This window comes from Cydia amplana, chromosome 7, assembly GCF_948474715.1.
Source record: "Cydia amplana chromosome 7, ilCydAmpl1.1, whole genome shotgun sequence".
NCBI classification, from domain to species: domain Eukaryota; kingdom Metazoa; phylum Arthropoda; class Insecta; order Lepidoptera; family Tortricidae; genus Cydia; species Cydia amplana.
The window spans coordinates 3983033-4005843 of record NC_086075.1 but is presented as its reverse complement, the minus strand read 5'-3'; the positions used below and the strand labels follow the sequence as shown (position 1 = coordinate 4005843).

General features: G+C 37.3%; 1 protein-coding gene across 1 annotated transcript in view; it reads right to left on the bottom strand.

The window, feature by feature from the left end:
* LOC134649369 (uncharacterized) overlaps positions 1 to 22454 on the bottom strand; it is a 117655-nt gene extending 95201 nt beyond the window's left edge. The window contains exon 1 of the mRNA XM_063504088.1: positions 22287 to 22454. Within this exon, the coding sequence (XP_063360158.1) occupies positions 22287 to 22439 (153 nt within the window). The 5' untranslated portion in view covers positions 22440 to 22454. The remainder of the gene's footprint in view (positions 1 to 22286) is intronic.
* Positions 22455 to 22811: the final 357 nt, after the last annotated feature.

The following is a 22811-nucleotide window of genomic DNA, read 5'->3' as shown; positions in this document are numbered from 1 at the left end:
AGGGCCGAAGTTTCATTAATGAGGATTTAGACCCTCGGGAGCCTGAATTTCGAGCTCGATTTACAAACTTTAAAAGCTATAAAATAATATAATTTACATAATCATTTGATGATTGTGTGTCTGAGAAACTGATATTGGACATTAGGTATAAGTAGGTACCATAAAAAATTATTTATGAATTTTGGCCATATGAATGAAACACATTTTTTTTGGCGCGCGCGGGGCCGGCGGGCCCCCCTAGCCGAGGCGGGGCCCCCTAGCCGAGGCGGGGCCCATAGGCAGTTGCCTACTCTGCCTTAGGGTTAATCCGGCCCTGACTATAGTCCGGCCTGTTTGCATTTTATGGCCACTCTTAACTGATCGTTCCATCAATGTTTTATGCTAATTCATTGTTCTGAAAGCTTTTATCGAAATAGCTGACTGGTGTCAATATTAAGGAAAATTGGAGTTGTAAATAAACCTTAATGTGCCTATGTTAACGTGCCTTAGATTATTTATCTGTCAGTTATTGTTATTAGCTATTGTACTGATTTTGGAGAGATTATAAATGACTTCATAATACACATTGTGTGAGGCTGGATTTTAATAGGTTTCTGTTATTGTCCAAGTCATTTTTGGTCAACCTGCAATAATCCAAAATAAGTCAACTACATGATATATTATGTACCTACCTACGTATTCGAAGACAAATCTGTTTTCGTAGAGTTGCTTCAAAATGTTCTAAATTATCCACCAACCTGTGTTGATGGGATTTGAGTTGTGCAATTAGTCTATGTAAAAGGATAAAAAACTGTATCACGTCGACTTCGCCGATTGCAAGCCAATTATTACAAGAAAAAACAAAATGTCAAAAAAATAACAAATGATTGTAAAAACACTTGTCGCCTCAAATTAGGAAAGTGAGCGTGAAGGAATGCCACCACAAAGGTATGCTTATTGGGCAACCAAACTATCTAATTTGTGGATGAAAAATGTTGACAATAACACTTGATCTTGTCGACCGTGCCGTAACAAAGGTAATTTTAAATAAGATCTTGTTGTTAAACAAGAATGTGTGGTACAGGGTACATCATGTAAAATGAGTAGACTACTATTCTGCCGGCGATGTGATTTTAGCCTAAGCCCGTACGCCACTTTTTTTTTCGTATGGGTTTTGTAATCTAAAAATAACTATGTAGTTTATTTTTCATATAGGTATGTATGTATAGAATATATTGCTGATGATGTATCACTAATTACAGCTTGCCAAAAGCCTGAAGACGTCAATGAGAAACTTACAGCTAACCTAAATGTAATCAGTTCCTGGATGTAATCCGTTTATATTCTCGATATAAATTATAAGAAAACCAAAATAATTCCATTCTACCCATACCAGAAAACGCCACTAGATATAAAATAAAATAAAATAATCTTTATTACAACTTTGAGTGGTTATTACATAGCATTGGTTCCTGGCTCTCAAAGTAGGTATCCCTGTGTCTCAAGAGCCAGTTCCTTCCCAATTACAAGCGTCGGTAATGTTACAAATATAGATTACAAAAATTAGCTTTATTTTAAATGTATAGAGAAATGCTAAATAATAAATCTCAATCGATTTCTTAAATGATAACAAGAAAGACTAAAATGATATGAAGTCAACGCACGCAGTATCATTAAAAAACGCAAAAGAGCATGTCGTTTTACAGCCTCGATCCATTCAATAAAAGGCAGAAACAGGCACAAAAAGGCTTAATGTCGTAATAAAACAATAAACGTGTCTAGTGATGTACATATATTATTAAGTATTTTAAATAAGGAACCCGTGAACCGCGACGTATTCTCACGGCGATCGCGGTCTGCGCGCACGCACGGAAAAATAAAAGATGGCGGCGATGTGGGAGAGGGATCTTATTGATATGACGTATTTGGACATCCCGTTAGTTTCCTATTACATGCGTAAGGTCAAGTTCTATGTCCTATTGATGAACCCACGCTAGCAGAGGATCAATAAGTAATCTATTTAGTACCTTGCTAATCTCACGCTTAATAGTGCTGCATAGAATGGATACGTATAGAAAAATATTCGTGTACGGCAAGTATGCCACATCTCGGTTTAATCAAAGTTGGCATAGAAAAACACTCACGGCGGATCGAAAGCCGGTATACCTATGCAGACATAGCTATTTGTGTGTTTGTTTGTTTGTTGGTATCCTACTCGAAACGGATTGACAGTTTTAAGAAGGTACTCCAAAGGCCGCAACTAAGTATGTATAATTCTTTCCGGGGGCTTTTTAATTTTAAAAGGGTCAGGTCAGCTACTAATCGTGTAACCTGGATCAAATCATCTGCTAAAATACAAACCTCCCACTCCATAGTGGCCAGTATAATTATCTATACTTGTTTATTGTTTTTTAACACTTAAGTTCATGTCATAAACCTGTGAGAAAACTCATGTTTTTTAACCGCAAAAACATAAAAGCTGCACCAAGTTTCAACGTAACCGGGAAGCGACCAGCCACCGCGCTCCCACACTTATCACGTACTTTGTGGCCATTGCTTAATATATCAATATACTCTATTAGAAAACAATTGTTACAATTACGTAGAACAACACGACTCAGCCCGATAGACTTTCGTGGAACTGCAAATCGGTATATCTCGGGGCAAAAAAGTTGAACGAAATGATGAGAACATAATTTTCGCAGAACTCCTAGCGATTAGTATCAAGCTGTTTGTAAGGAGATTTTAAATAATTATAGATACATTTTGATATGCGGCGCAAAGAGATATATGTTTGGTTAGGATTTTTCGTAGAAAATAAACATTTAGCAGGGCTTAAACTTGCACCTCAAAGGGTCGGTACTTTGTCGAGCCATAGAAAAAACCTGCATGATAAGTTTTTCGTTGCTTTTGGGTATGATTACACATAATTCTTAAAAAAAAAAAACACTAAAACCGACAAGCCTTATAGACCCTCTACCACCCTGTGAATTTCCAACTTAAACTGCCAAGTCCAGCTAACTACGGGCGCCAATGGTCAACCCTATTTGACCACAATCACACAGCATTATCCTAACTGGACAAAACTACCGACATGCACCCTCAATCATGTATAAAGACATCAGAAACAATGAAATTGCTGCAGCTTTTGCGTCTCTTCCTTATTACAGCCTACCCTATGACGACTACGGGCAGTTGTTGGTGGGTTTCTTTATTCATAACGCGATTAGCCTATGACCGGGCTTGTAAATGTAGTAATTAGATCGGGCGAGGCGTCATGGCCCGGCGGAGTTCCCACACGGTTTGTGGCCCGGGGCGTTTGAAATTGAAGATGTTTTTCTGGTTCGCATGCAAAAGAGAAGGAAAAAAGCTTGTTATATTCCTGCTGACTATGATTTTAGGATAGAATAGACGAACGAAGAAGTTTGTAAGATGGTTATAACTGTGGAGACCTTTGTTGTCAAGGTATGTTAAAGAGGTTAGATCTTTTTTCTTAAATCAACACAGCAGGCGAAAGAGACAATATATTATTACAAGCCATAAGTTAATTTAAATACCTGTGATGAGGTAAGTCTTAAAAAACAGCCTACGTGTAATGGTATGTATAAAACAAAGGATGATTATTTTCTTGAAAGTTGAAGTTGAAGAAAAACTGTAATAAGATTAAACAGGAACTTTATGATAAAATAGAGCTCAAAGAGATGGACATACCAGATTTTGAGCTTGCATAGGTATTATAATATACATATGTATATCTGTTGACATTGTACATGTTTTGTTAAACACACCCCAAGCAGTAGACTTCTATTGAAAATCAAGTGGAACACAAGTAGAAGATCGAACATCGAAGGAATGGAAAAAACTTATTTTGCGAGGTCATATCAAACTTCTAAAGTCTATTTTTTTATTCGGTAGACTGAAATGACAGTTCATAGTATGAACATAAAATGTCATTTCATACTATGAAATGTCATTTTAGACTACCGAATTAAAAAATAGATTTTAAATGAAGGTAGCCATATGTATCTTTTTACATGAGAACAAATAAAATATTATGGGACAATATTCGAATAAAGAGTATTTGTATTGTATTGTATTCCATAAATGGAATCGAAGGTCTAGATTTGTGTGCTTAAAATCTATTTTTTTATTCGGTAGACTGAAATGACATTTCATAGTATGAACATAAAATGTCATTTCATACTATGAAATGTCATTTTAGTCTACCGAATAAAAAAATAGACTTTAGAATGATTTGATTGTCTTTATTCTAATCACATTCATGTCTCCTGACCTACTACTAAAAGAAAAGAAAAAAAAAAACCGTATTCAACTGTCACACTGAACCGGTGTGTCGATGTCGAAGGATTCAATGGAGCGAGTAATACGACTCAGACAGACGGCACTTTATCAGGAACTAGTACACATTTAATTACACGTCTAATTATTTTATTAAGTATCAGGTGTAAGTAAGGGTCTATCATTAACAGGTTGTGTAGGCAATCGAGTTTAAACTGATCTCGGTTAATTAACCATTAGAATCACTCGGCTATATCTATTTAGATTACTATGGGACTTTGCCCATAAAAGTAATGGGGCCCACAGATTACCAGTTCGCCGGACGATATCGGCCTGTCAATTGTTCGGAACTGTCACCTTTTGCGTTTAACTGACAGGCTGATATCGTCCGGCGAACTGGTAATCTGTGGGCCACTTAAAGGATATTTTTCTTTACATAGGCGTGGTTAATAACGAAGAAGCTTTGCTTGATAAATAGGTAGAAGAAGAAGAAGTTGCACAAATCTCGTTTTGGCATTTTGTTCAAGTTCAAGTTCAAGTTCTTTATTTGGCCAAGTAACAAAAAAACGTTACATCTAGCGAGTCAAATACAGGTCATTGCTAAAACTAATCATGCAATGTCTTAATAGGTAGATAAAATTATATAAATCAAAATGTATCATTAACATAGTAAATGATCAAATAGGTACGTCAATTTCAAATTTTGCTGGGACATCAGTTAGCCGCGACCATGACCAGTGAAACCTGTGTCGAAACGTCGGTAAATAAAGGTAATTGAATAAATTTCGCGTTAGACTCGTCTATAAATGTGAGGTAGAAGATTTGTAAAATAGGAGCTTAACCGCTTTTTGCCACCGTCTAAAGTGTTAAGTGTCTAACATGTCATTTATTGGTAGTTTGTAGGTGGTCTCAAAGGATTTAGTAATTGTTTTTACAATTTTTACTTTTTTTATCTTCTGTCGCATAAATACCTACAAAATAATGTTATACGGTTTACTAAATCTATTGTAAACACCGGATCGGAGCTAAAATTATGCTCTAAATTATTTAAGCATTAGAGTGTTTCCGGCTGACTTAGAAAAACGTTTAAATGGATGGTAGGAGCTATCATTTCAACCACTTACTAAACACAGGCGAGTCTGAGGGTCAGATAAACCAGCACAGGTAGCACCCTCTATTACGCACAATTATTACGGAACTGGATGTCACATTTCACTGGTGGTTGAGAACTCAAGATGCCTGCGTTTGCGCAGCCAATGAACAGCTCCGTGGAAACGCCTGATAGCACATTTCCGGACACACACGTCGCCACCGAAATTGATATATAAAATTATATGATGACGCGTAATTTTAGTCAAACAAATCGCTATGACGTGACCGTAGTTTTACCGTTGTTGATTTTTAACTGGCCGGAGAGAATGATTAAAGGATGCCGCCGTGCAAAAAAGACAATACTAATCTCTTCAAGAATTAATCGCATTAGCGTAGGTATACGATTACTTAGGTTTTTTTTGTTACACTTACACACGGAATCCTATGTCATATGCCAAAATAAGATTAATTTATCAGATTAAGTGGTCAGTCTGCCCCACAAAACGGCTCAGGTCTCAGACATTTGAGGTTAATGCCTAGGGTTAGAAAGTTTTATTACCGTAATCGTTGCTACAATGGAGTTCGACAATTCGGCTAACAATAATGCTAATTCAAATCCTAAACCATTGCAACTTCCTTGATTTCAACAGATTATTCTATCGTGACTTTTGCCAATAGTTTCCGAATTGACTGAGAAAGATATGCGTAAGTATCAACATTTTAGTAAGTATTTTTCGAGCCACCCGGGCTTGATATAGGCTGTTAAAAAATACCCATGCACTGCTAATAAACATGCACTTTACTAGGTAAAACATTTATCAAGTATTTGGAATCACTTTGTTCGTTCTGATATATCTGATGAAATCTATACATTAGGGCTGTCACGAATAGTGACCTGTCTCACAAGTTAAAAGACTTCAAAGACGCACTCTTCATGTAGGTATGTCAAACTTTAAATTTAAATATCGCATATTCTATCACACAGACAGTACCGTAGATGACAAAGCACAATTTTTCAAGACGTACAGAATGAAATAATTAAATCGTGAACCGTGACGGGCACCCACAAAACCGCTTATTAAAAATGCAATAAAATGACCCACAACGTGAAGTCGCGATTATGGCCGCGTGGGATTTGAATTTATACTCCACTGAAATGATTACAATAAAATGCACGAATTCTATTATTAAAACTTTTAAATAACGTTGCATTTATCACGAGATGAATGATAGATTGACGTAAATACTTATAATTAATCCAGTTATACCTAAAAGCATTGCCTAATAGTTTATGTTAAATTGTGTCAGAATTGTCAGAAATAATAAACTTTGCATTTTTGTCAACCGACTACCACTTGACTGACTGAGGCGGTTAGTAGGAAGTTGTAGTTAAATATCAAATGGTACCTAGGCTGTGGGAGACTTACTAGTAGGTAATGACTAAAACTAGATTCAGTCTTTAAAATCCCCAAATAAAGCTACTTTCCACTAGAAAACCTCCGCGCAACCTCTACCAACAGCCAGACTTGTAACCTATAGGTAGTTTGGTTCAGCAAACACCAAAGGACCATTTCAGCTTTCGGCACACGGGTTCCTTAGAATACAATGATAATTGTGTCGTAATTAAGTGCAGGTGGAAGGGCGTCTAGTGTGTTCCCACAGGTTTCCCACGATAAAGTTCCTTCCGGAGGCGGCGACCCGTGACGCTACCGTCTTCGCGCTGGGCGCCCACCTCGCGCCTCTTATTGTTACACGACTGACTAACATACATTGCTTCCAACATGACGGCGCGATTCGGAAAATGAATAAGAGATTCACTACATAAAATATGAAATAGTAAAGATATGTGACGTTCCACGGCAAAAGGTACCATTGCCCCGGCTGAATATTGGAGCGGCGTTAATAATAGCGTAAGCCCCAGCCGCCATAAGGTACCTTTTGCCGTGGAACGTCACATATCTTTACTATTTAATATCTAGTGAATCACTAATTCATTTCCCGAATCGCGCCGTTAGACACAAAGCCCTCTCAGCTTCATGCTTTGTGTGACGAGTAATTGTGAAAGAGTGATAGTTAGACTATACCTGTAAATCTTCAAACAAAGGTCCACGGTTGGGCCTTGAAAAAAACAGGTGACGATAGATGCTGCTACCACGACATTCCATCCAAGATTTGAACACCGAACGCGAATTCCTAAATGGCCAGTTTTATTGTGTTTAGTCCCATTGTATAATAATATACTCCGCCTGGTACTCTCTTCCGAGATTCGCGAATGACCTAACTGTCACTTGCCTACGTCATCATGCTGTTTACAGGTTCTCAAACTTTAAAATGTGGGAGAATTTTAACCAACGGTGAAAATTATTTTAATGGCATTAATTTTAAGTTATTCATGTAGAAACATAGTAAAATAAAACAAATCTATACTGCACTTTTCACTCCTACTATTACAGATCCGAATAGAGCAGCCAACCATTTTCGTAACAAAACATTAATTACCAAGCTTACGACGTGAAAAGTTTGGAAAACACTGCGACTGCTGACACTGAGCGAGAAGGAAATAACAATTAACACGCGTTCGACAAGGATGACGGTCAGGGACAAAATGGCGGATTGTTAAATGTGACAGCGCTATCCTGTGTTGCCAGTAGTGTACACAGAATTACCCGAACGTCTGAAATTTCTTTCGTGAATCGGAAGATATTGCTAACGAATAATTAAAAATGACGTGTTATTGTAAAATTTAAGATAAAATACATATAAATGAAAATTATAAAGAAATATTTTAACTTATTAACCATAGATATAATCTACCCATGTAACATGTTATGTTGAAATAAAGTGGCAATGTTATTGTGACGTAGGCAAGTGACACTCTGGGAAGAGAAGACCATGTTTTATTAGACCATGTTTAGTCCTATCGACGGCTTATTTTATCAAACACTCGTTTTTGCGACAAAAATTCTATGTCTGCTTGATATACTGTGTTGTCCGTTGAACTTTAAAATACGTGTCGGTTGGCTTAAAAAGTTGGACCGAATTATCGCAAAGCTTCCAACCGCTATTTGAATAACAATTTGTGTTCAACCGCCCGGGACGCTTACAAATTCATATAATTATAATATTGAGTTGTTTTTTATGAGACCAGTAAACGATTTGTTATAGATTTTATGAGGAGATGGTACAAATGTTCACATTGAAATGTATGAATTGCGAAAACGTCAACAGTGTTTTACTTGTAATCCTATAATTAATATTACTTAGCCGTTGTTTTATTATATTTATTTATAAGTACATGGTTAATAATCACGGCTCATGGGAGCCTGGGGTCTGCTTGGCAAATAATCTCAGTAATTGGCGTGGGCACTAGTTTTTTACGAAAGCGACTGCCATCTGACCTTCCAACCCAGAGGGTAAACTAGGCCCGTATTGGGATTAGTCCGGTTTCCTCACGATGGTTTCCTTCACCGAAAAGCGACTGGTAAATATCAAATGATATTTCGTAAATAAGTTCCGAAAAACTCATTGGTACGAGCCGGAGTTCGAACCCGCGACCTCCGGATTGCAAGTCGCACGCTCTTACCGCTAGGCCACCAGCAGCGCTTCACTTAATAATCATTATATTAACTTTATAAATAAATGCAGCATGCAGTATTCCAGATCTTTTACTGCACGTAGTCTTTTACGACACGACGGGTTCTTTAAGGCAATTAAGTCTAAATCTCATTAAAAACTGAATCACGATTCCAACTTAACTTACGGTGGCAATCTAAACTTTTGATGGCGGTCATGAAACAACCATTTCAACCGTCAGCTCGTATAATGTATATTGTATACCTAATAACATAACCTACATAATGTGGGTTGCTGACTAGCTGATGCACGCCAATTTTGCTCACGTAAATGTGCCCATATTTACGAACAACTTAAAAGCTACAAAACTTTTAAAAGTTGTATTTTAAGTCCGGAACGCATTTTTTTTACAATTTTTCTCTATTTTAAATAGCTACTGCAGTACTATCTTCTAGCATTACAAAGGACTGTTATCACAAGTTTTATATACTTCCTGTATTGTTAGGTATTTCAATATTTTTACAGAAATTTTACAGAAAACATGTCTTTATTTAGATTTTAGACACAGCTACTGCGTATCTTAACTAAAGGTCCGTTACAATAAAGCTATAATACCAACATACAATTAACGGCGATAACCGTCAAGGAAATAGACGATCTGTCAGACATAAATATTTATAGTTAGTGGAAGAATCAATGAAGAAGTGTGCGCGGAAATATCTGGATATCGGCACACGACGGAATGTCCCGCGCACAACTCTTACTCCTATAGATTACCTAGTAATTGCCTCAGAGAAACCATTTTATTGTCGCCTTTTGATTCGTGAACATTACTTGAAATCAGAGACCATATTTTCGCTGGATTTCCTGAGTAAGATGATAGGTGAGCGATGATAGTAACAGCGCAGCTGCGCGCGAGAAAAACCGCATATCTTATAAAAGTCTCGCGAAAAAGAAACATTGTATTGTATAAGCCATATTACAGGTATTTTATTGTTCTTATACACTTAATTGTGGCTTGCAGCGCAGGGAATAATAATTAAACGTTACACGGAATTCATTTTACCCCTCCCCCCCTCCTTGTCACACTTGGTCACATTTTGCAAACCCCTGGTGTGACGTCACATTTTAGGCAATTTTGTTTTCAACAAAATCGACAATATTAACTCGGCATTATTTTTTTAATCAAAAAATATTTTTGATATATAAATATTAGTAATTTTATAACACGACGAAAGTTACATCCAAAATCTCATTATTTAACTGTACAGCGAACAAAAAAATATAAATTAATTTTCGGTTACTGATGAAGTTAAAGTGACATCACAATGTTTGTAACTCCCCCCTCCCCCATGTCACAACATCTCACATTTTCTTGACCTCCTCCCTCCCCCTAAACATGTGACGTAATTAATGGATGACCCCTTGGAGGTGATAAACAATGTGTCTATTTTGCGAGTTCTAGGGATCAAATTTCATGTTTCGAATTGCGGAGGTAAAAATTGTATTATTATTTTTAATGTTTTTGTATTAATTATTATTGTGTTTTTTATTGTTTTTTTTTCAATGTGAACTTGCCGCCTTAATAAGGTTAAATTTAATATTTCGAGTTTTGGAGGTTTTGGGCAACGAAGGGAACAGAATAGGTATTTTATTTCGTGTTAAACGAGAATTTCGCCTTACCCAGGTTTGCCTTAAATTTCATGGATAATCTATTAATGTAAGTATTAAAGAAAAACTTGTGTTTCACTACTATCCATTTTAGACCTATCGACTGAATCTATGTACTTATAGAGAATGATTGTCATTACATATGTAATTGTAGATTCACAAGATCTACAATTTGAATTCAGACTATACAAGAGCACCTTTGCCTACAACATGTTAATGACATGGTTGACATTTAATTAAAAGCGAATTTGAATTCATCTGCGCACGCGCCACTAACATGCAGGCTGCGTGAAATATCGAACCGATATCGACAGATGTTTCAACAGGTGGCGTAGAAAAAATTGCCAAGTTATTAGTAAGAAAGACTAGGAGGCGTATTCTGATTGTAATGATAGGTTATTAACTTGATTTGGATTTGTTACGGAAGTGATATGTCAGTGTTAAAAATTACGTTTCTGGGTGAAGAAATGTCACTTAAGACACTGACACTGACAGATGTCCATAGAGCTGGACCAAGCTAACACTGCATGGCATAATTTGCAATGACAAAGTATGGAAATGTTATCATAAGGCTGCTTTTCCAGCAGATATGTGCAAGGAGGCGTAGCAAGGGATGTGTTTGTCACGAATCAATATGATCACTTCATTTAGGTAACTATCCTCGCTCTGCGCAGCTCTAGTGCTCAATGTCTATTGGATTTTAACGAACACATCCCTAACTACGCCTCCTCGCACATCTCTGGTGGAAACGCAGCCTAACAAACTTGGTGCAAAGTTAGCTTATACGGACTCTAAGCTCTAACAAATCCCGGTCAAATTCATAACCTATTATTACAATCAGAATAAGCCTCCGGTTATAAGTATAAAAGACTAGAACGGAAAGGTATGGATATTCAAGTGTTATCGTCACGACCGGTTTTTTTATAGCAGCTTTTTTTTATCGATTAATATTGTAGCACTATTGTGGGTGAAAATAGATGTTCAGGTGACGATGGATGGATTAGTTTTGTGTCAATGTAATTATTAATTACTTAAGACAGGATATACATTTTATTGAAATGACAGGTGTCATCTGAATACACTAATTATGGAGCGTATAAGTTTTGTTCTATCAACCTTTCTTGCCGTACTGTGAATTAATCTGTCTTGAAAATGTCTTTGTGTCACGGCACGGCAAATTGAAATAGTTTCTTAAAATGTATCATACATTTTAAGAAACTATTTCAATTTGAATTACGAACGCTACTAGTTTTACAATATAACCGAGTGTAGGTTATAGCAATCTAATCTCACCTTACTATATCATTATTATGAGTACCTATATGTGATTCTATTCCATTTCCCACCGGTCACCACAGTACTCTTTTATAGTTATAGTAGGTTATTTTATATTTACCAAAAGGTGTTGTAAAATCGTTTTGTATTCTACAATTGTTCCATATCACTTATTAGTAATTCTGTGTCCACATGCATATGCTAACACGTGCTCAAAATTATAATCTAAATCAGATTACGATCTCGTATAAATATGTATTATATCTCGTTTATATTTTACGGCACATAATCAACATAGTTACATATATATTGCCTCTTAATAGGTAGCACTTTAGGATTATACCTATCCTCAGGAGTTTAAACGAAATTAATGAATACTTTTGCACGTTGGTAAAAATTTGTTCTTAGATATTTTTACGAATGAGTAAACGGAATTTAATCGAATTTAAACTTTTGTGAGACATACTAACATTGAATAATTTTACGGTTTAGACTCACTTGTTTTAAGTCACTCGCGCGACATGTTTCGGTGGAGGGAGGTGAACGCTGCTTGCACTGTTAGTGCTTGAGAAAGGAGACCTAGGTTCTTCGAAACATGTCACGCGCGCTAGTGACTTAAAACAAGTGAGTCTAAACCGTAAAATTATTCAATGAGTAAAAGGGTCCAACACTTGTCAAATATCGAGTTGTAAAGATTTTTCTTATTTAAATAATGGAATGTACGTATAGTTTTTCGATTTTAAACTAAACTGAAGCGGTGGTAACGGTAAAAGCGTTCGACTTTCGATCCGAAGGTTGCGGGTTCAAACTCCAGCTCGTACCAATAAGTTTTTCGAATTTTATGTACGGTATGTTATTGGACATTTGCCAATGGCTTTTCGATGAAGGATAACCTAGATAGTGCCGTAACAAAAACGTGAGGAAGATGATGATGAGTTTTTAAACTGAACTCATCCCGAGAGTCCTTCAAACAATTTTTTGAAGCAATTGTAATAAGTAACTCAATTTCAGATTTATCCTCAACTTTACATCTTTCTGACACCGAAGTGTAGATTAAAAAATGAATAAGTGCAATAAACTACCGTGGATTGCATGCGTATATTAATCTCCACGGAATGCGCGTGCTCCATCAAACTAACGAGAGCACATTTATCTCTGCGCCGGATTATTGTTCCTCAAATTACCTCCAAGATCATTGCCAGCATTTTTCATTTCTATACCAACGTTGATTACTTTCGACGATTAATCTTCTGTTTCATTTTATTTCATTTTAGCGTTTTCCTGAGCGGACTAAAGTCGCCAGAAGTTTGCGGTACTACTTAATGGTTTATACAAACATGGTTGAGGGACCCAGGCTTAGTTGATGAGTTGGGTAATAAGGCCTCCACTTGACATCTGCATATCGTAATTATAATAACGCAGCCTATAATTCCTACTGCTGGGCAAAGGCTTCCTCTCATACGTTAGAGGGCTTGGGCTTTAATCCCGACACTGGCCCAATGTGGGTTTTGGACTTCACATACCTACGCCTTAGTTTTTTTTCGCGGATGTTTACTCACGATGTTTTCCTTCACCGAAAAACTAGTGGTAAATTTCAAATGATATTCCGTACGAAAGTTCAGAAAAACTCATTGGTTGAGCCAGGATTTGATCCCGTGATCCAGACCTCCGGATTGAAAGTCGGACTTTAGATCCACTCAGCCATTACCGCTTTATAAAATTGATAATTTATTATGAAGATGTCGTTAGATGACTTCGAATGGATGGTTCCGTAATATTCTAGCCATCATAAAAATATGATTCATTCGGTAACCATTAAAATCAATTCGTAGATTTCGTAGTATTAAGCAATTAAATTCCATTAGACAGTTTTTATAAAAACCTTTCACGCGCGCTGCGTGTAAACACTCAAGTGAGGAGAATGCCCGATAGTTAGTAAAATAACTTCTGTACGAGCACCTGTTCAAAGAACGTTTAAAAGCGATACCGAGACTTTCATCTTGCTCGCACCAATCGTATTCGAACTACGGAGCCCGATCAGAAGCGTTTAGGAATCTATAGTTAGCTCGATTATACACTCGCCATCAGATATATCGGAGCGGGCAAGGTGTTCACAAAATCTGAACACGCACTCTAACGCCCTGACAATAGAGGCGTGTTCAGATATTTGTGAGCGCCTTAGCCGCTCCGATATATCTGACGGCGACTGTACAAGCGTTACAACGAGGGCAAGTTGTCATAACAAAAGTTTATAGAGAACAGTGACTGAAGTAAAGGTAAACGCCGGTTGGATCGAGTTTACAAACGTTGCAGGGAAATACACACAGATTTGTAATGGAGGGAGTAATAACCCTGATCTGATCAACAACAATTAACAACATTGTGTATTTGTGTAATACATACTTTATTTTTCTGGAAGTATGAGGTACCGACCTATACCTACGATATTTTAAAGTTGTTGTTGACCGTTTTTGGCATTGCAAATGATATTTAAGTATAGAGATGCGATGCGATGCGGGATATCTTTGTTCTTCGACATTTTACAACGGATTATGAACTACGAAATGTGTGTGTTTGTCGACCACGTATGGTAGTTATCGCTCGCGTTATTATTAAAGGTATAACATTGTGCTTCTTCATTCAAGTTTGCTTGAATGTAAAAATTGGAATACCTTTCAACTTATACTTCCAAATTTATCTACGTAAGAGTCTGTGCGGAAAGAGAAGAGTCGTAGATTGTATTGGATCCCATACATTTCACGACTCTTCTCTTTCCGAACAGACTCTATCCGACTACAAGCCATAATGCCATAGATTTTTGTAAGCGAAGTGATGGTTTATCCAGTATCTCATAGTCTCCCTAAATTCAAAACAAGTCACCCAGCCCAGACAACAGTGTCTTAAACTCGTAATTCATACATTTTAACCAGCTACATAATCCATCAAGCCACCATAATTATTTTCTACGTACGTTAAAACGTAAAGCAACTTCAACGGCCGCAATCTGCCGCAGTACTGTTAGCTATAAGGAAGAGATAAGGGCTCGGTAAACAATGAAGGGCCCAGCGCGACACAGGTGCGCAAACACATATGGGGCAATCGCACGCGCACGTCCGTCGACGCTGAGATGGTTGCTAAGAGATTTTAGATGTACTTGTAACCGCCCAGAGGCCTTTAGAAAGGCCTTCCTTTCCTTTGTATATTTTGAGGAATCAAAATTGTATTTTGTCTTGGCAGTTTTTGATCTGTGGGCGGCTAAAGGTTATATCAATTGACTGCCATAGTCGGTTTGTTTTTCTTTATTTTTTTAGCAGTCTTCGTACTAACTAAAGAACGAAGCTTGTAAGTACTTTAGTTTAGTACCGGTATGATAAGAACAGAGCGCAAATACATTGGTAAAGCAATTGCTTGTGTAGGGAAAAACACGTTTGTTTCTAGGTATATTACGGTCCAGATGGCCACTAAAGCTAGGTTCCTAAGTGATAAAATAAAATGTTCATTTTATGCATGAAAGATAATGATAATATTTATGGATTAATATGGAATGCAACTAGGATGGATAAAATATCGTACTTATTACTATGTTTTTCAATTGTCTTCTGTCTGGGGATCCAAATTTTCAGTTTCCAAAACGAAAGTTTACTTAATTTCTTATGAAAATTTCCTGATATTTCCGAAGACTTTTCCAACTGTCCGCAACTTGCACATCAGTGCCTAAGAAAATGAGATATTATCTATAACTAAGAAGGAGGACCTTCGTCGTGGAGGACCACGACGATAGCAGAAACAAGTTCATCGTTAATAAATATAATGAATGTTGGCCATACACCGTAGGTACTAGGTACACGTACAAGTTGCACGAACTGCCAACACCCCAGACGCGGATTTGAGTTTTTTCGGAGTTCATCGCCCGCGTAATTCTAATTAAATCAGACACTTTGAGACCGGACACTTACGATACAATGAAGTAATCCTAACTTTACTTTCCTTTCTTATTCCTCTTAATATGAGCCGTAGCGTCTTTTAAATAGAGTTCCTTTTTAGAAACACTAAAAGTCAGGTAAGAGCTTGAGAAAGTTAATAGTGAATGTCTAATTCTTTTAGAGATTGATAGGGCTATAGCGTGCTCCAATTAAATAGTGGGAGTGACTTTTATGGGAACCAGGATGCTATTAAATGTATCAAAACTCTGGCTCTAGTGAAAAACGGTATAAGTTTCATACAACTTTTATAGAACTTGTACCGTTTTTAACTGGAGCCTCATCATGGTTTATCCAGTTCCTGTGATTGATTTTGTTTAATTTTCTTAATGTAACAATAGCTAGGTAACTCTATAATGTATATATTGTGTGATTAGATAATGTCACGAAATCTGAAGAATTTGGATTGTGAAGTTGCTCTACCTTATGAATTTGCTGCGACCGACGACGGATGACGTAAAATAATTGTAAAATATTATTGGTGCACATTTTTTTTTATAATTTCACCCATTGTTTAAATAAACAAGTTTTACATACCTACGTACATATCAAGTTTGGAGTATGACGAATTATAAGTATTGCGAAATACGAATATAGACTTATATTCAGACGATCAATCGTCATAAATCATATGATACATAGTCAATATGTATCGTATGATTTATGAAATTATGACCTTTAAGGCTCACTTGAATATAGGTACTAATGTCCTTTTAAAGCCACGCATTTCGCATCATCGCAATGTGAATAATGTATAATCCATTAGGCATTTCACCGCCGCCGTCACTCATTACTGTCGTCGTGACGAGGAGACGAATGTGAATACTTGGCTTTTTCTTGCATTCCTGGCACGAGCCACATTCACACTGCCTTTAGGGCTTTAGACAAGGTTAGAATAAGAAAGCATTAGGCTTAGGGCAGGACACTTAACGTATAACCAGGACATTGGAAAGGAACGAAAGATGCGGCTCACCGCGCGAAACTTGCAACGGAAGATGTGGCCGGGTTTTTTTTACATTTTATCTCAATTACCTACTCTGAAAATATTATTCTGTTTAAAATATTGCTCGTCAAATCTCTTGGCTATACTAAAATTATACTGTATGGCATGCAGGATAACGATACCTATGCAACTGAAAATAAATGAATATTGGAGATGTTTTCATGACTTCTTTCTGTGGTAAGTAGTATTTAAATATAAACTTACGTGGAAAAATTCAATATAAAAACAATTTACCCTCCCCCCCTTTTAAGAAATCAAGTGCGGCTTTTGCATATATACATGAAAAGTTTAACTTAGAGATAAGCATGCAAAAAGGTAAAACCTTGCCTGGTTGTGTTGGAGTCAATACCATAACCGGCGTAAACAAAACCGGCTTTTTATCTCAAGATGGAACTATTTCGTCTCTGGACTATTAAGGTAAGTTTCAACACTTTCAACGGAGATAAAATCAAAATAAAACGTTATCTTAAAGTTTAGAGTCAACATTGTAGACACTATACGATAAATAGATTCTAAGCTGTTCTGCTTAAGTAAAACAGAAATCGAATTTAAACTATCGTGAGATATACTAAATGCTACTTTTACAATACATATGGTGCTACTTTCCCGCACTAGTGCGTAAATAAGCACTTTTCGTTGCTATACAAATATTTAAAGGGGCATATGTAAGTACTCTAAAACGTTGTACGATACGCGTGCGAATAGGTAAATTCGCAACTCGTGTCGATTTAAAACACTCCCTTCGGTCGTGTTTTAATTTATCGCCACTCGTTTCAAATTTCCTCTTTTCCGCACTTGTATCGTAAATAACTATTACGGTTTCACTCGCGTGTTTTTAGTCACTTCGCGCGACATGTTAGGTGAGCCTAGGTCTCTATTTTCAAGCACTAATACCTAGTGATGAGTGCATGAGTGAGTAGCGGTCACGGGCGTGCCGTAAAATTAGCTTAAAACAGATAAAAAATGTGGAATGATGAAACAGTTCCTAGGTAGATATTGAAATGTTTAGTAAAGTCAGCTACTGTATCTGTCAACATACCTAATGACTAACAAAATGTGTTGTCATTACCTTAAAAAATACTAAACCACCGCTAAGGTGCCTCGTACTATTACGGGTCCCTTTGTCCATCACCACGGTATCATAGGTGCAGGCATTTTAATGAGAGTCTGATGCGGCTTCCTCGCCGCCATCTTGTTTTTTTTTTGCCTCGTTCGTGTCGTAATTACGTGTATGTAAATTGTATCAGATTTATCAACTCGCTACAAGCAGGAATGTTGTTAATATATTTCTGTGAACCGTTTCTATCTTATTACTATCCTTGTAATGAGGGTTATAATTGTTTACTAAAATAAGTAAAACTTATAAGAAACTAATGTGCGTAAGTTATGTGTGCGCATTGCGAAAGTAGACCATAATGGTGTGGGAATCATAATGCATTGTCTTAAAAGTTTCTATGAAATCTGCTCGCAGATTTTCATAGCTGTGTCATAAAATTATAACGTTATACGACGCGTTTTATGTTAATAAGATGTAGTTACTGCTTAAGCAGGAAGGTTTAATCGAACAGGTTTATTCTACAGGTTCTAACACTTATTGGTAGGTACAAAAGTCACGTCAACAAACGACCCCTGGTAAGCCTTAACCCATCATCACACAACTGCATTCATATGTAAGCTTTAATTGTGGGTTGTAAAGCTCTATTTAGAAAACCGAGAATACGCCTCAGCGTAAATGAGTACACACCGTTACGAGTGTCGCCAAACTGAATTGTCCAGTCGGGCGTGACCAGTATATATGTTTGCTATTGACCGTAAAAATAATATACGGCGCTTACGCTATTATTAACGCCGCTCCGCCGCCGCGCGCTATTATTATTGCGGCGCCATGCGACGTAAGCGCCAACTGCCATAAGGTACCTTTTGCCGTGGAACGTCACATATGACTTCTTGGTATTGCCTCGAGATGTGTGTACGTTTGCAAAGATAATAGACTCTACTAAGTGGAGACTTCAATTTGGTAATGATGAAATCATTTCTATTGTATTTAAGTACCTAAAGTCTATTTTTTTATTCGGTAGACTGAAATGACAGTTAATAGTATGAACATGAAATGTCATTCCATACTATTAACTGTCATTTCAGTCTACCGAATAAAAAAATAGACTTTACTTACCTACCCAAAGCGCTTCTTTATATTATGTAGATGTCATGTCATGTCGATATGCAACAAACACTAGGTTTTAATTTCCACATTACATCACCAAACCTACATTTTATACGTCTATCAAATATTCATAATACTCGTAATTAAATTCTTAACAAACCAAGTTACGTCTAAATGATAAATAAACATACATAATTTAAATATCTGTCTGTACACATTTGCAATCACTGTCTCTATCGTGACTTCTCTACTAGTGTCAAACGTGGGTAGATTGAATAATTTTGGTCTGCCAAAGGCATGTGTGGGTAATCAATGATAATTAATCGTGATTGTTAATCGAAGATTATTTATTCTAGCGGGACTGGCTTACCCGATATTTGAATAAAGCCCATCGTCGCCTCTAATACCATTTATCCCAGTATTTATCACTGAGTATTACCCTCGGATTATTGGAGGTTTTAAACCGGTCCACGGATTGTGTTGGTGTAAAGTAAAAACTTTAAAGTTTTAAGCGCTTCGCGGTAATGTGTTGTTTGTTTAAGTTTTATCTGAAATACGACTTTTTCCACAACATTCAAGATAACGAAACCAGTTTTTTAGTAAATTCAGACTTTGCTAGTCTAAAATATCTAAATATAATTTTGTTAGGTTGACTTTGCTAGTTTATAAAATCTAAATCGAATTTGTTAGGTTACGTTATTAAAGATTTAAATTATTGCTTCCCTGAATAAATGAATTACCTGTCTTATACATGAAGATATACATATGGATGAACTGCTTCATGATTATTTTAAAACTATAAATCTAAGTCAACAATACTTAAGCTACTTAGCCAAAGCTTTTTCGTTGTAAGCTCACGTACGTGCCTTTTCAAGTGTGAACACAAGTCCCGCCCACGCGCGCCCATTACCAGAGCCAACAGTTTGCGAATCCATCGGCTTTAGGTATTCGCTTTATTGAATCAACACCTCAAAGAATTTTGCGAGTGCTGCGTAAACATTCTATACCAACCTTTTATTTTCATGTTCTTTCGTTCTTATGCGTAGCTAAAAAGATGTAAGGATAAGGATGACGTGATGGGCAAAGTCGATAGGTAGGTACTTTTCTAGGTTGTTTAACAACATAAGTGAATACTACTGCCGAATACTCTTACGATTCTTACGAAGCCAACTAAGTAAAATACTCCACTTATTTTTAAGTGTGCATTTAAGTTAATTATCACACTTTTCTTGAGTCGAAGTTCACATAGACTGATTTATAAGTACTTTTACATTTCCGCTCTCGTCATGAGATGTCGGCCCAATCAAGATTGTAATTAAATTAAATTGTTGCACTGCTTTCCATCTATTTGAGTACCTGCCTACTCGCACAAATTTAGGTTAGAGTAGGTGTCATGACCTCGTTATTAATAGTAGTTTATGCAACAGTGATATAATAAGGGTTCTTAAAATTCAAGGGTCGAAGTTACAAAACGAGACGTAGTCGAGTTTTGTAAAAAAAGACCCGAGAATTTTAAGAACCAATTATGAGCTGTTGCATACATTACTTTTTCTATGACAGCTGCAGCAAAAAAAAAAAAAAAAGAGTTATTATTAAAAAAAAAGAGATTATTAAGAAGATGATCGGAACTTGTATCTTTAAAAAAAATAAAGCAGTTGTATTATACTCACTGCTAGCAGTCATCTTATGAGCCTATAGACAAATCATTCAAATGACATTGCTTTAGATATCACTGTCAGTCATTTAATTGACACATTTAAGTGCTGGAGTAGAAAAATGTAAATATTTTAAAGTTAATGAAACAAAAATGTTGGTAAAAACTTTTGCACTTTAGGCTAAAAGAAAATCTATCGACAATACTATACTATACTATATACTCTTTTTAGGGTTCCGTACTCAAAGGGTAAAAACGGGACCCTATTACTAAGACTCCGCTGTCCGTCCGTCCGTCCGTCCGTCCGTCCGTCTGTCACCAGGCTGTATCTCACGAACCGTGATAGCTAGACCGTTGCAATTTTCACAGATGATGTATTTCTGTTGCCGCTATAACAACAAATACTAAAAACAGAATAAAATAAATGAATATATTTTTATTTCGTGTAACACATGGACACATTTTTATTAGTAGAGCTTACAAGCTAGGGGGTTAGTAGGTACAAACATTTAAAACAACACAACAGTGATGGGGGAATGCAATCCCTCACAGTGCGACAAGTAGGGACAGTCAACCCTGTCCGCTATCATTCGTAGGATGGTGTTGGGACTGCCACGCACACGGCGCACCAGGGATGCTGCGCGCGCACGCATGGTAGTATAGAAACAATCCACGCGCGCCGTCGCGAACATCCCTGATGCGCTACAAAAACGAGGCAGCCCCATCAGCACCCGGAACGCATTATTGTACTGGACCCTAAGGGCCCTATATGCCCGTTGCGTATACTGCGCCCACAGATTGCAGGTGTAGAGAGAAGTGCAAAACGCCTTAAACAATGTGACTTTCACCTCTTTAGAGCACCTTGCAAATCTGCGGGCGATCATATTCGCTCGGACCGATAAGGCCCTTCGTTCCCTTTCCATAAAGATTTAAGTGGGGCTCCCATACAACAAACGTGATTTTTGACCGAAGTTAAGCAACGTCGGGCGGGGTCAGTACTTGGATGGGTGACCGTTTTTTTGCTTGTTTTGCTCTATTTTTTGTTGATGGTGCGGAACCCTCCGTGCGCGAGTCCGACTCGCACTTGGCCGGTTTTTTTGAAGATGCCATGTCATCACATCACTAATGGTAACGGTGAATCATACATTAAAAAGTGGGCTGCCAATTTTATCTGGTGGGAATATACCAACATACAGAAACATAACTGAAGACAATGTAGACAGTACACACTACACATGGTAGAGCGTTGATTTACAAGTCTGTGAGTTAAAGTCACGTAAGTGAACCTACACTTAGGACAAGTGGGGATGGCGAGACTCTGCTCTCTGTGACTGCGGTCAAGAAGCTCAGACTATAGAGCACAGCATCATTCGGCGTTGCCCTCTACACTCTTTCTCAGGCTCCCCGGAAGATCTGTTTAAGTTAACATCCGACGTGGATCTCGTCTCGTAACGTCTCGTGGATCGGGTCCCTGAATGTGGACTTATAATTATAGTTATGTAGCTATTTATTGTATAAATGATTATGTATGTTGTCATATACGCCATACGATTAAATAAATAGTGGACCTCCAGAACATTACTTTTAGACACTCACCTGCACAGCACTGTTCAAGAAGCAGTTGTTCTCCCCCGGTGCGTTCCACAGTCCCTTGGTGGTGTGGAAGATGCCGGAGTCACGCGAGTTGTCGCGCGAGTGCTGCGGTCGCAGCTCCTCGCGGTATGCGGCCGCCATGCCGGCGGTCGCCATCACCGACCGGTTAAGATATGCGCGCGGTCACGTGTCTTCATGTTCACTGAAATTAAGGAGTTTGTTTTACATTTTGTTATAGAACCTTAGACAAATAATATTATCGTATATCTACTCTTTCTAGCAGCATTTTTTACACCTAAATATACCCAATTGTCGTAGTTACTATTTTCTACACTTGCAATGTCCAAGACATCTTGTGTCCGATAAATAGGTAGGTACATATCATTAATTTCAATATTCAGACTCGAAACTATAGGTATAGTGCTCGCCAATTAAGATTCTAAAGTAAAGCAGCTGCTTTATCTTTTAATAGCCATTGTTTCTAAAGATCTCATCAAACAAATCATTATTAAACTCGTATGAGTCTAT